Here is a 14,462-nt window from a genome sequence, read left to right on the forward strand (position 1 = left end):
CCACCCTTCCTCTTGCTCATGATGACACTCACTGTGAATGAAAGCTGACTGTAATACAACTGCTTGCACTTTAATCAAAGCAACACTACTAATGCTATTCATGAGAACAGGTTTTCCCCTTTTTTCCTGGCAACAAAACAGGTGCTAAGATACTCTTTGGTTCTTTCGGTAAAGTCACGCAGATAGAAAAGGAACTAATAGATGACGACGTTTCGATCGCAACACAAGCAATATTCGTCTTCAGGTGAAACAATACAGCAGGCGGACTGCTGAGGCAGAAAGAAATGCAGCGAGAGAGCTCCTGCAGCCAAAGGTTATACAGGTTTGAGATGGGTACAACCCAAGGGTAAGTGGGCGGAGCTAGACATGGGATTTGCAAGTGAATGTAAGATCGCAGAGCTCGGAATACCTCGGCTAATCCGACGCAGTAAAAAGCAAAGTTTGTGGGGAATAATAGCCATTCTCTGTACTTTTGAGGCATAAGCAATTAACACTTACTATCCGAGAACAAAACATAATTTGTTTTTGTTACACAGTTGTAATAATAGGCGGCACCATGCCGCTAGCGGGCAGGGCCCCCATCTCCCCCACCCCGGCGAGACCAAGTGTGGCACACCAGGAAACCCGCGAGCATCCCACTCTCGCGAAACGATCGCCGCTCATTTACCGCTGCGTTTCAAGGCCTGGTGCAAACCCGTGGAGATATTCGCAGGGTAACAGCCGTCTTTGTACGTGTGACGACGGGCAAGTCACCCCCCCCCCCCAACCTCCGGTTGAATAATCTGCAATGTCGCCGCGCCGAGTCTAAACGTTGGCGCTCCTCTGTAGCGGCGGCGTCACACGGTGCCATTTCTGGAGACGGCGGCGTGACGGGAACTTGCCTGCGTACCGAGAGCTTCATTGTTGGCGTGACATTCAATTCGAAGGGAGCGAATATTGCGGCGATGCGTTCGTTCCACCCGGAAGTGATGCAACTGTAAAAGTTGCCACGTGGATCTGTCGACGCTCACCGAGGCGCCGAGCTGTAACGATCGCCTGCGTCGCTTTGTGGAGATCAGCACGAGTGTGCGAGGCTTAAAAAGCACATATGTTTGAAAATCTGATATAATTCACACGTGTTTCTTGAAAACATTTTTGGGGGTCTTTTTTTTTTCCTACGATGTTATATTCCTGCGGTGCTATCGGCATCATCTCAAGAGACAAAGAATCCCTTTGGAAATCACGCAGAGAGCGAGACCCCGCGTGCCGGAGAATGGCGACTCAAGATATTTTCGCCCAAACCCATGATACAAAAAGCACACGGGGTTGGACTTCTTTCGACCCTTGTCGGTTTCGCCTACGCTTTCAAGTTCTGCGGTTGTCATTCTCTGTGTTCTTCTCCCACTGAGGTTACTTTTGTGTAAGAACCAATATGAATGAGGCATAATTCTAGAAAGTAATACATTCCACACATGTCCTCAATGTCATATATAAATTAACTCATGCTATAGACGTAAAAAAAATATTTATTCATATATCCAGCAGACCTTCAATGACCGTCTGTTGTACCATTCTCAGCATTACTCATTGGTTTTTTTTCGGTAAAGTCACGTATGTAGAGATACAATAAAATTATATTTAAACAAAAAACAATCACGACGTTTCGATCACAACGCAAGCGATCTTCATCAGGTGTCAAGAACAAATCACGGAGGTAAATACAACAAAAAGATTATTTGTTCTTGACACCTGATGAAGATCGCTTGCGTTGTGATCGAAACGTCGTGATTGTTTTTTGTTTTAACATAATTTTACTGTATTTCTACATACGTGACTTTACCGAAAAAAACAATGAGTAATTTTATGCAGTCACGAAAGCTTTAATACTTTATTATCACACTTCTACGGGGAAGTTACCGTTGTAATTATGTGTAAGATGTGCCCTTTTTTGAGCTGCCGTTTTGTATTTATAAGAGGTGGTCATTTTTTGAGCTGCCGTTTTGTATTTACAAGAGGTGGTCCTTCTTTGAGCTACCGTTTTGCATGTGTAAGATGTGCGTGTTTGAGCTGCCGCTCTCGCTCTGGCCCCTCCCCCCCTCCAACCGCATTTCCTATTTAAGCTTCTGTTCATCCCTCCGGCACCCCCCTCTCTCTCTGCCTCCCTGTCCGTCTTTCCTCCCTCCTTACCTCTTGGTGGACTTGTATATGTATTTCTACTGACCGTGTACCTCATATGTTTCATTCTATCTATGCTGGTATGTGCAATCCAAAGGTTGAACACGAAATTTAACACTTCTGAAATTCGTGGTCCGCCAGGAAGTGTCTAACTGTGTTGTTCGCCTGACTGGATGTGCTTCACATAATGTTTTTTCAGGTTTGTTGAATTCTCATCTTTTTGTTGTATTTACCTCCGTGATTTGTTCTTGACACCTGATGAAGATCGCATGCGTTGTGATCGAAACGTCGTGATTGTTTTTGTTTTAATATAATTTTATTGTATTTCTACATACGTGACTTTACCGAAAAAACCAATGAGTAATTTTATGCAGTCACGAAAGCTTTAATACTTTATCATTCTCAGCATATTTAGCAGATTTCCGTGGAAAGTAGACAGAGCGCTCACATAAATACTGTGCACACAAGCAATCCAAATACACCAGCGACGACTTTCCTGGTCTACTACCTCATGCCAAGTACCACAGTGCCGCTGTAAGAGGATGTCTCACACACCTTGTTGCAGATCAAGCATCAACGCCTCCCCTCCATGTGTGTGGATTCCAGGCCCCAGGTGAATGTATCTCTGGGGAAATGGCATTTCATGGTGGCACGGCTATTTGCATCGCTTCGCCTTCGCGCATTTCCCCTCTGCTCAGGAGGGATAAGGATGCGGATTTGGATTTGTTTATTCGGCGCTGAAATTCCACAGCATTTAAAAATGCCTTACAAAACACAAAAGCCATGAAAACTATACAACCTCATGAGCACAGAAATGGTAAAGACAGAGGGGATGGTGCATATATAATGAGGAAAGGACATGACAGGAGAAGGGAAAATCTCCGACTCACGCATGCACTCGAGGGTATAACAACCACCGTGGGCATGAGCATCAGCAGAGCTTCCCAGGCAAAGTCCAAGCACACGAGGGAGCGGAGGAGTCGGCTTAGTCCACCGTTCCAACAATTCACTCGATCTCCACCATCCATTCTTACACAGCCACCAACTCACAACCCCTCAGTTTGGCATCCAGCAAATCACCACATCCCATCCCTAGCAATATATACTCGCTACCCACTCGCCTCTTTTCACCTTGCAGTAAATTGCGATCGGTACAGGGGCGCTCTCAAACGTACACGCTTTGTCACGTGCGTAGCGAATGGACGATAAATCAAGATCTCTTTCTGTGGTCACTCCCAGGGCAATTTCACACTTGGCTCCACATTTCAACGCCGTTTTTAACCTTGCAAGTGGACACGCCAAATCGGCTCACGTTGCACGGTGAGACGATGGCCCCCATCCGTTTTCCTGCCGCCCTAAATAGTCGTCCGTGGGGGAAATGTGTCGGGGGGAAATGTGTCGGGGGAACGTGGCTGTTCTTTGCGGTCTGGTGTCTGTCCAATACGCGTCAGTGGCAAGGGCATTGGCGTGTGTGGGTAAGTGAGAGACAACATGCTCGCTTATCACTGAATGCGTCCCATCTCGACAATCAGTCGGCTGGGCCTCGTCAAAGAAAGCTCTGCCGCCCACAGCCACTCCAATCATTATAGAGCCTGGCTGCGACCTCTGATGTGTGTTGCTCCTCGAAATGACATTAATATTGGTGCCGGATAACAAGAACCACGTGTGCATTAATGTATGTATACTATGAGCAAGGCTTTTTTACACCAAGCAACTATCAGGCCCTTTCCTCACTCGGGAGTAAATTCATATATTTATTTAAAAAAAAAATTCGTTCCAAAAAATGCGTTATAATTGTTCATATTCACATTCACCCATCCGTGAATTGAAAGTCGTGTCTGAGCAGCACCGTCAATATGAAGCATTTGCATCACAGTTACAAGCTGAACACAGGGAAATTGCCGATTCAGAAGCCTGAGCGAGTCCTGCATCACCAGCAGAGCCCGCAGCTGCAGAAGCAATCACAGATGCATGCTGACACTCTGACACAGTCACTGCCGCCACGCAGAAGACAAGTACCCCACTTGCTGATCGCCGAAAAATATTCCTGGCTGGCCAGAGTCAATCCTACCCTTCCACAGTACGTCAAGAGACTGTGTGATGTGTTTATTCCTGGCAGCTCACGGAGGCCGCGTGGATGCGCCAAAAGCCCCATTCTGCAAGCCTAGGGTCATTCCTTTTCATTAGCGTCAAGTGTCAAGGTTGGAAAATGTTAAATTATGGAACCATTATGCTGGTACTTGAATGTCAATATTACAGCAGAATATTATCTGTTTGCATCATCGAAGCGCTTTGAGATCAATTGCAAATTCATGTCAAATGCCACCGACCACATCAGAAGGGCAAATATTTCCTTTTATGGCACTCAGAGCGACTGACATCAGCCAGACAATCTCAGTAAATATGCCACAATTTGTTCCTATTGTAGTAAATATTACACCTGGCACACACTTGAGAAACAGACAAAAACGCACTGCAAAGCATACAATTTAGTTATAAAGATCACTGTAAAAATGGTCGATATTGGTTCACATACATTTAAATGAGATGAGGTAGAGAGACTTGGGAATTACACCTGCTGACAGAAAAAAAAAACCCTGCGCCTGCAGACATAATCTTCGGGAGCTGTTTAATTTCCCCTGCATAATGTGACCGAAACCACGTGTCACAAAAAAAGTACAGTTAATGACACACACTGCTAACACCTCAGCAGTGACGTGCATATCTCGCACGAGTGGTTAACACCCGACGGAGGCGCGGATTGAAAGTTGTGGGGCAGTGGAGCCACGCTTTAATTACCAGCGGGCTCTAACAAGCGCAAGGTTTGCTGATGAATACAAACTAAACAATTTTTTTTATTTTATTTTTACCAGGTAAGGCCCACTGAGCTATATAGCTCGTGTTCAGAAGCTAAACGAAGTGGCTTATTACGTGGAAATCTATAGCAGCTAAATACTATAAACGCGTGTTGATTCTAAATGGAGAGGACCCGGGGAAAAATCCACGTGACCACGGGGAGAGAACACGCAAACTCCAAATATACAGGCGTCAGGATCGCGATTGAACCCACGACCTCCTGCATGCCAGGTGAAGTAGTTAACATCTCAGCGATGACGCGCGAAGCACGTCAACGCTTCGGGCGATTGAGGGGCGCGTTTGTTGTGGTGTCTGCACGCGTTCGTGCTGCAGCCGGAGCGCGCACGAGCACCACGTTTAAACCGTATCCATGGTTCGGACGTACACACACTCCCATCTACATTTCACTTGGGTGGAGTTGACGTGGAAAGTGCGCACATGCACTGCCTGTTCTTGGTGACGAGTAGCCGCAATCCCCTTGGCGTAAGCTGTTTACCCAAACAAGTGACCCGATGGTTTAATTCGGGTGAGGAGGAGGCTGATCGGCTGGGTGAGGAGGCACGCATTCCCATGGAAAGTCACACCAGCACAGTGACGACATACGAATGAGCAAGTATCGTGGATCATAAACAAGGGGTGTATTTAATATATGTGTAACCCATGAAATGGAAGTAAAATTACACGTTATAGAAGTTGATGATGAGACACGTAAAATGTATTTTAAAAAAAACTATAATTTACATTTTAATCATTCAATTATAGCACAAAAATGTAATATGTAATAATGTTTAACATTTTTGGAGTGTTTTTTTCTCCCCAGAGTTAAAATATCAGGCACTTTTTTTTACAAAATGCCTTTGGATTTGTTTGTTTGCCAAATGTCTTTGGGAAGTTGTCTAAAGCACCGCGTTCTCACTACCTCACTGAGACTAAAAAAAAACTCCAATAGCGAACAAAAGAGAAACAAACCCAAATCGAGACCACCTTGCTAGTAAACTCAGTATTGACATTTTGCACTGTTGCCCATAATGGAGCCTACAGGCCTCGGGGACAGACAAACTGTGCCGTAGCCAGCCCTCATTCCCCAACAGGGGATACAATTGAGCGGCGCACGTCATGTCACCCCATCCCACAGCACCACCCCTCTCCACAACCGTGAACCGCTACTCGCACTCGCTAATTATTCTGGCACGGACAGAGTGCTAGAGCGTCGTTTCAGCCAGCGGCCGCGAATGAAAGGGCTGGCTCTGGCCAGACACCAGGTCACGCACTGCTGCGCCCCAAGAAAGGCTCTCCTTCAGATCGCATATTTAGCATCGCTCGAGAGAAAACGGCCTTCCCCGTAGTCTTTCATGTTTCCCTTGCATTCTGTTTGCTCAAGAGCCTATACACCGCATACATTTCACGCAACAAATACTCCAAAACGCGGCGACACACAGGCATGCGTTTCATTAAAACCCTAATGCTTGTTTGGTTCGGGGGTTTTTGCCGTTTTCATTTTTCGTTCTTTAAATATATTTTTATACGAAAAAAAAAGGATCTCGCGGGGACTACAAAAGCTTTCTTTAATGTCGCGGTTTGTGGACACACGGTGCACTTTCAAGTGGACCCGCGGAGCCAATTTTTTCACTTCAGCGCCACCAAAGTATGCCCACGTCAGAGCTGAAGCCAAACGACACATATTCATCACAGTGATGGAAGGCAAGGCCCCCAAAACAACTCTAATTACCTGGCTGTCCTCTCCACAGGGACCACAGAGAAATGGAGCAGAGCAGAGCAGAGAACAAAAGGAGGAATCCGAAGACAGCGCTGTCATCAGATTTTGCTCCTGTTATTGTGCTGACCATGGCCACGTGCAGCAACATGCACGCAATTACAATGCCATGTCCTCTGATGACATTGGATTAACGATCTCTCAGCAGCGCAGTCGTTTCACTGTGCAAATTACCTTTCCACATGTAGAATTGGCCAATTGCCACATTACGAAAAAGCAGGGTGAATTTAATAACATGAAACCTAGGTAAATGTTCTACATTAACAACAAAAAAGTCAGCACAGTAAAATACAAATGCCCTTCATTGATTTTTACCAATACAGGAGATATGTGAGGCACACATGAGAAGCGTTGTTTTCCCGCATCAACCGAGCCCCGCTGAATGAAGCCAAGACAAACAACCCGGCAAATTGACAGGGAGACACCTCGGCGCGCGTGCTAAGAGGCTTATCTCGGTCGGTGCCACTCCTTCAGGCACCTGATGCCACCTCTCCTGCCGCACGTCTGACCTCTGCTTCGTGGTGCCATTGTCAACTAAAGGCCCTGGATATGCACGCCCTGGATTTCATTAACGACGGGAAGGGCATCAGGGCAAATGAGAATGCCTGTGGCCCATGGGGTCGCACTGACAAAGGGCATGGGGGCCCACCGAGGGGTGGCTCACTAGAACACGAGTGGCTCACCGACGGGTGGCTCACCGACGGGTGGCTCACTAGGACACGAGTGGCTCACCGAGGGGCGGCTCACTAAGACACGAGTGGCTCACCGACGGGTGGCTCACCGACGGGCGGCTCACTAAGACACGAGTGGCTCACTAGGACACGAGTGGCTCACTAAGACACGGGTGGCTCACTAGAACACGAGTGGCTCACTAGAACACGGGTGGCTCACTAGGACACGAGTGGCTCACTAAGACACGAGTGGTCCACCGACGGGTGGCTCACTAGGACACGAGTGGCTCACTAGGACACGAGTGGCTCACTAGGACACGAGTGGCTCACTAGGACACGAGTGGCTCACTAGAACACGAGTGGCTCACCGACGGGCGGCTCACTAAGACACGAGTGGCTCTCTAGAACACGAGTGGCTCACCGACGGGTGGCTCACTAGAACACGAGTGGCCCACCGACGGGTGGCTCACTGGGATGCGAGGGGCACAACAAAAGCCAGGGGAAAATGACATTAACGTCAGATGTGTGCTCAACTTCACAGCGCGCAATAACTTTTTTTAATAAGCCAGTTTCGAAACTACAACGCTTTTCAGTCTTCTGTTTATATTAAGCAAATGCAAGTCACAGCTGTCAGATGCGTGAGGTGACCCAGATTACGTTTTTTTTGTTTAAAGGATTATGCAAGACTGCACACTTTTTTGTAATGCCCTGCACAAATTGGGCAGATGTTCAGCTGGCCTATACATTGTTTTGTTCAATTCGTGCACGTTAACATGGCAGAAGCGTGAATGTCTGAATTAGTACCGTTCCACTCCAAGAATCAGCCCGGAGCAGGCAGGCAGACTGGCGAGTCGTTTCCATTAAGGCATCTCATTATGACCGTATGTTACCTGCTCTTGTGGCGGACGTCATGGGGGGAAAAGGGGGCAACAGCCAATGCATATTAATGCACAGAGAGAGGCTCTGGGAGAAACTCACCGCTCGTGTCGTTGCCCCCAGGGTTGCTGATGCTGTCCAAGTGAATGCGAATTTCCGGCTCAGAGCCTCTATCGATGTCCGCCGCTTCCTCAGCCGTGGCCTTCCCTCCTTTCTCGTCCATGCGGTAGTTCCCAAGGCCGAACCAGAGGTGCGACCCCGAGTCCCTCTGTCCCAAAATACCGCTGAAGAACCTGCGCAGCTTGTGCGGGTCATCTGCGCCGGTCTTCTCCATCGGCGAGAGCGAGTTGGTGCTTGCGGGTCCTGGTCCGGCTGAAGGCATCTCATTGTCCTCCTCGCTGGAGACAGATCGAGGAGTCTGGCTCGCGCGCTCCGGCTGCATGTGCGGCTGATGGTTACCATGCAGCAGCAGAAGCAGCGTGTCTGTCTTGGAGAGCACCTCCCCGACATCCACCGTTTTCCGCTTCTCGTGAAGGCGCACGGTCGGCACTACCTTCCTCTCCACGGACCTTCCTTTTGTCAAGTCGGGCACCTGACACGTTTTTCCTAAGTACCGCTCTGCTCTGTCTTGGCTTTCCGCTCTCCGTTGCACCATCGCATCCCTCCCCCCGAGCAGCCGAAAGCTGAAGCTTTTTTGTGGTCGTCCAGGAGTTGACTTCGAAGGTGTGAGAAACTTGTTTTTGTGGTTCACTGAATGGTCCGATTCCCTGTTGGGCAGAGTGAGCTCCTGCAGGTCGTTGCTCAGGGAGCACGGCACTTGCAATGGCTGCCCGTCATGGCACAAGGGAGAATCCAGATCACTCAGCACCTCCCTCCTGCCCGAGCCCGTGGCGCCTGGCAAGAGCAGACTCGTGGGCCTTTTCTGACTTGTGCCAGACATGTCCGGGCCAGTCGAGTCATCTTCAAGTGATTTAAAATCTGTGCGTGCTCCCTGCAATGCTTCTTCAATTACCCTTTCAGCAGCTGCTGACGTCGGTTTGTCTCCATTGATGGGCTCGCACGGAGCCTGGGATCCTGTGGCAGGGAAGGAGCCATCCCCTCCGCTTCCACCGGGAAGTGGAGCCTTGTCCCCTGGCTTGCCAGGCCTATCCACAGCATCTTCTCTTTTCAAAATGGAGTGATTTATACCCCGATTCGATTTTGGGCTCTGTTGCATATCACTGTTAAGCACGGACTTATTCTCTTCATCACCCCAAACATTCCGAGCACTCGCTGTGCATGATAGCTGTGGCATATCATGGAATGAGGCTGCTGTTGCAGAAGCAGCTGTCACAGGTTGCTTATCAGTGTTACCCACAATGCATTGCCCCTGCATGGCGCTCTGGCCAATTGGCATGACAGCCATCATTTCGGCTGTTCCTATTTCATAGTCTGCTTTAGGCAATTTGGAATAAGCCAATTTGTTGACATCATCAACTGCATTTTTTTGTGCCGAGCACAATTCTGCCAAATTCGCCACATTGTGACGAAAGCACGCTTCAGATATCGCTCCGGAGGGACCAACCTTAAGGGCACACAGACATTTATCTACATCTTTCTGACTCGAAACCAGGCTATGATATTGCGACCCATCCACCGTCAATCCTCTGCCGACACAAATATGTCCACTGGCGCTCTTGACTTTCCTCTGGCATTCAACTTTCTGCATCCCTGCTGACATCGTGGCATCCCTAGCCCTGGTACTCTGGCTTTCGTATGTGCTCAATGCACAAGCACTGGCAGGTCGCCTTCTCACGTTACAATCTCGCATCTGGGCCCTGCTGCACCTGAGCCCAACTTTGGAGCAGCTTCTGCTGCCAGATGAGCCGGATCCATGTTCATCAGCCAATGCTGATACAGGTGAGCAGCTGCGATCAGCGCTGGAAATCTGATCCTTGTTTGAGAAGCTCAACGTGTCTACCGAGTGTCCCATCAGACATTCCGTACGCTTATTTAGGCCACGATTGACAGCGAGACTTACGGGAGCCTTTTCACACACGGCCTTTTGATCGTGGCCCTTTAAGTTGGGCGACGCCACTTCTCTACTCCAACGCTCTCCAGGCCACTCTCCCGTGGCTAATACAACACGCGAGCTCCTCTCTGCAGATGCAAGGGTTTTGTCCACTTCCCGCACGTACGTGTGCTTTTCTGGACACGCCGCGGCACGTCCCTTTGAACCTGCCGATCCCACCTTGGCACCATCGGCAATGTGCTCGTAAACGCTAACTCTCTCTCTGACGTTCACCTGCTCGGGGATCGTGCGCACCTCCTCGCACCTTCCATGCGGTGAATCGAGTGCCTGCACTTTCCCGTGTCCAGCACCAATCCCCGCTGCAAACGCTGGACAGACTCCACCGCTGGCCCCTTCGATACATCCTTCCCATCGACGGCCCTCTCCTCGTTCGCAGCTCCCCCTCTCCTCGGCGGTGGCAGCGGAGGCGCACGCCGTGCACTCGCGCCCTTTGCCGCCGCCCGTGGGAGCATCGGTCCGTAGCAAGGCGGCGGTGGTGGCGGCGTCACCCGGAGGCCGCTCGTCCGTTCCCGTCTCCTCCAGGGACTCGTGTTTCACCATCGTGACGCAGATACGGTACACGGTCTTCCTCCGAGGCTCCGATCCTGTGCGGGGGGGCCGCACGCGGGGGGGGCCCTCCGAGCTGCCCGGGAGCAGCGCGGCGCCCATCCATCCCTCGTCACCGTCTGCCTGTGCTGCCGACATTCTGGCTTCACCTGCTGCGGCTTTGCAGAGGCGGGCTGTGCTCCGGAAGGGCCAGCTTACACGTTCACTATAAATTGCTTCAGCCAGCGACGCGCATTGACGTTTACCAGCGCATAGTTTAAATACCGCGTGAAAAAAAGAGGACAATTATTGTGTTCTTACCTCAGGCAATGACAAGTAAATCGATTTATGTCTTCACAAACGCTTCTTCAAACTGTGTCGCTAAACTCCATGAGACCAGTGTGCCTTTGTTCTTCATTTCAATGCCAAATCGCACACAATCATTCGCCTATGTTCCAAACGGCTTTGAAGAGCGCCTTCTTCTAGCATGAACGCACATGCCGCTTTACAAAAGTCGAGGGAACCAATTGACCGAGGCTCTCCGCAACAAAAACAAATTCTCGCCTCGCAGCAGCGCCCGCAACAAAAAAAATCTATTCTCCAGACGATGAGCACGGTGTCACGCCGCGTGCGCGGGGGCACCGACTCTGCATCCACGCACAGGCACCATGGGCGCTAAAAAAAACCCCACGGTGGATCTCCCTCCGCGTGGTTCCGCACTGCTCCGAGGCGGTCTCAAAAAGATGGATTTTTGCACACTGTTGTCACCGCCGCGCGGACACCGCTGCCACCCCCCCCCCCCCCCCCGCCTCCCCGAGCACTGGACGGATTCCTCCGTGCTGGATGGGACATCCGCAGGCAGACGGCAACTCCCAGGCTGAAGCAGCAGCTTCCCGGGAGCACTCTCTTTGTTGTTCCTGCCGCTGCTGCTGCTGTTGTTGCTGTTGTTGTTATTTTGCTGTAAGGTTGCTACAGCGCGCAGGCAGCACTGTGGCTCGGTTCAAGCCATCCCATCACATAAACGGAGGCGTAGAGGTGATCCGTCGACATGCGGCACAGTGCGTAGAAGCCTCCTGCTGGACACAACAGCTGGCCCGGACTAATGCAGCGCATTCATAGGCAGAATCCCGAAGCCTCTCTCCAGTGAAGGTGAGCTGCATCCTGGATGTCAGAATATCTGTTCATCGCGTGCGCACACGCTCTGCGTTACAGTTGCTCCAAAATAAATACGAAAACAATTATAAAAGCAAGTTTAAATATACATGCGAAACTACAAAATTAAAGGTAAGAGGTGAACAAATTGGGTGATCTAGCAGACTTGTGCTGCTAACGCGGGAACACAATTTCACAACTGGTGCTGTGGTTAATCCTGGCCGGGAGGAATCACTTTGGACTGTACCAAGTGGCAGCCACATGAGGAGGGGTAGGTGGGTGGTGGTGGTGATGCAAGAGCGCTTGTGCATGCCATAATTACAAAACAGTCTGCACGCCGGAAACCAGGGTGGGATGCTATCAATATAACCTATGCAAGCCAAGAGGACGTGACCAGTGAAATACAAAAAAAAAACACACACACATTGCATAAAAGCTTGCGCAGGGCAGAAATTTCACCGGCATGTGGTTTGAATTTGGCCCCATCCGCCAGGGTCTTTATACATAGCATTCTGCAGAAAATAAAAACAATCCAAAGGAGCCACGTGTGTGTGTGTGTACGCTCGAGCGGGTTGAATTGCTGCAGCTGACGAATGCCCAGTGCGCGTTCTGCCTTGACAAATGCTCCGATGCTTTTTCCATGCATGACTGAACAAGCAATTTCACAGCTATTGATGTGAGACACCAAACGCTATCAACGAGAGGACGGCTAAAAAAAAAAACTTCCACGCACACGGTGGCGAAGAGGGGGTCAGAAGGCGGCTGGGAAAGTGTTGGCGGGGAGGTCATATCGAGCTCCACATTTAACTTGAAGTGTCAGCTATTTAAAGCATTCCCAGACTTTTGTTGTGTTATGTTGTGATTGTTGGTTGCTGCACATCTGCTGTTTATTGTTTGAAAAACCTTGACAAAAACGTCTATGGTATACAGGCTTGATTTTGCGCGTAGATCCCACAGAAGCAGACCTGGTTCTTTTACGTGCAGTTAAAATCAGCGCAATTTCAATCAGCGGGCTTCCATTTTCGCAAGGCCATTTTTTAAATAATGCTATTCAATCACGAGATTTGGTATTTGTTCCGTACTGTACGCCAGGGACATGCGGTCAGAAGAGGCAGGGGAGGCAAAGCCTCACCGATCATACTCCAATGAAAATAGCTGTTACGAAAAGTAAAAAAAAAAGAATAATCAAATTAAGTAAATAAAGATTTTTCCACTTATCTGTGTTATAAATGTAATTTCTGTACGATTCCAATCATTTTTATCGTCAAAATCGCCAAATTTGCAGAGCTCCGCTGCAAATACAAGAAGAGACGAGAGGTGAGGCAGCGACGAGCTCAGCCTCCCCTCTGATTGCACAACCCCTCAGTAACTGGATGGAGCGCGGGCAATAAGCGCGTGCCTGTTACTATCTCAGTATGTCACCAATGTAATGTGTGTAGACCCCTTCATTTCATGGCCTCGCCTTCCAAACTCCAGGTAACTTATTTCACGTATGTGTATAAAGATATTTAGGCTCGCTGGTCTCGTCACGAAACTGCAATAAAAAAGCACCAGGGGAGGCAGCTATCACATCTGCCTCACTGAGGGGGACGTATCTAACACGCCCCCCTCAGTGAGGACACGCCCCCTCCGTGAGGCCACGCCCCCTTCAGTGTGTGAATCTGGCTCTGACACGAGCCAGTGCCTCCCCAGCCATTGACCTCACCACACGTCACCGCTGTACGCGTTTACGTTACGAGATCTATATTTCATTTCATTTCATTCGCCATTTCACCTTTCATTGATACATTTTCATTGAAAGTCATGGAAAATAATCATGTTACATGGCTGTGTCAAAGAACAAAAAAGCCCCACAGTATTTCACTAATTATGATTGGACACTGAAAGTGTCTCCGCATCACGCATGGGAAAGGGTCTGCGAGATGTGCAATCAGCTTTAGAATTCACCTGTGGGAGGAGATGCACCCACACATCCCAGCAGCGTCAGCAGCAGCACACAAAGCCACAATCCGCTGTCCTACAGCATGTGGAAACTACGGTTTGTTTTTCAGCAGGCTGTGGTGCGGACCAAGGTTTTTTTTTTGTATCTGTTATATCATTGTAATACCGCATCCACATTTTACTTCGTTAATGTGAGAATGAATTCAAACGGATGGAATGGCAGTTTTAGAAAACACTAGCTCCATAGAGTTGTGATTTAAGTTTTTTCCCCCCAAAATTCGTTTTCATACATCTCACCACGATAGCTTTGAAAATGCACACCCTTGTGCAATAACGGTGAAGGCCACAGCTAATTAAGTATATTTTGATGCTTACATGATAACAGCCAAGAAATGCTAATGCGATCCGCTACAGGGCAATCTCATCAAACAAATACTGTACA

The 14,462-nt window shown here is 49.1% G+C and overlaps 1 protein-coding gene across 4 annotated transcripts in view; it reads right to left on the minus strand.

Moving 5' to 3' along the window:
* Positions 1-14,462, minus strand: part of LOC116946382 (arf-GAP with GTPase, ANK repeat and PH domain-containing protein 1-like) — a 140,914-nt gene that overhangs the window by 64,684 nt on the left and 61,768 nt on the right. The window contains exon 1 of one of the 4 annotated variants that reach the window (XM_032961354.2): positions 8,434-14,232. The exons of 2 other annotated variants lie outside the window; for them this stretch is intronic. In XM_032961354.2, the coding sequence (XP_032817245.2) occupies positions 8,434-11,086 (2,653 nt within the window). In that variant the 5' untranslated portion in view covers positions 11,087-14,232. Of the gene's footprint in view, positions 1-8,433; positions 14,233-14,462 lie in introns of those variants that run through there. One more of the 4 variants, XM_032961356.2, reaches the window with a different exon arrangement.

The sequence above is a fragment of the Petromyzon marinus genome, chromosome 2 (assembly GCF_048934315.1).
Source record: "Petromyzon marinus isolate PM22_M1 ecotype Great Lakes invasive population chromosome 2, UKy_Petmar_22M1.pri1.0, whole genome shotgun sequence".
NCBI lineage: Eukaryota > Metazoa > Chordata > Hyperoartia > Petromyzontiformes > Petromyzontidae > Petromyzon > Petromyzon marinus.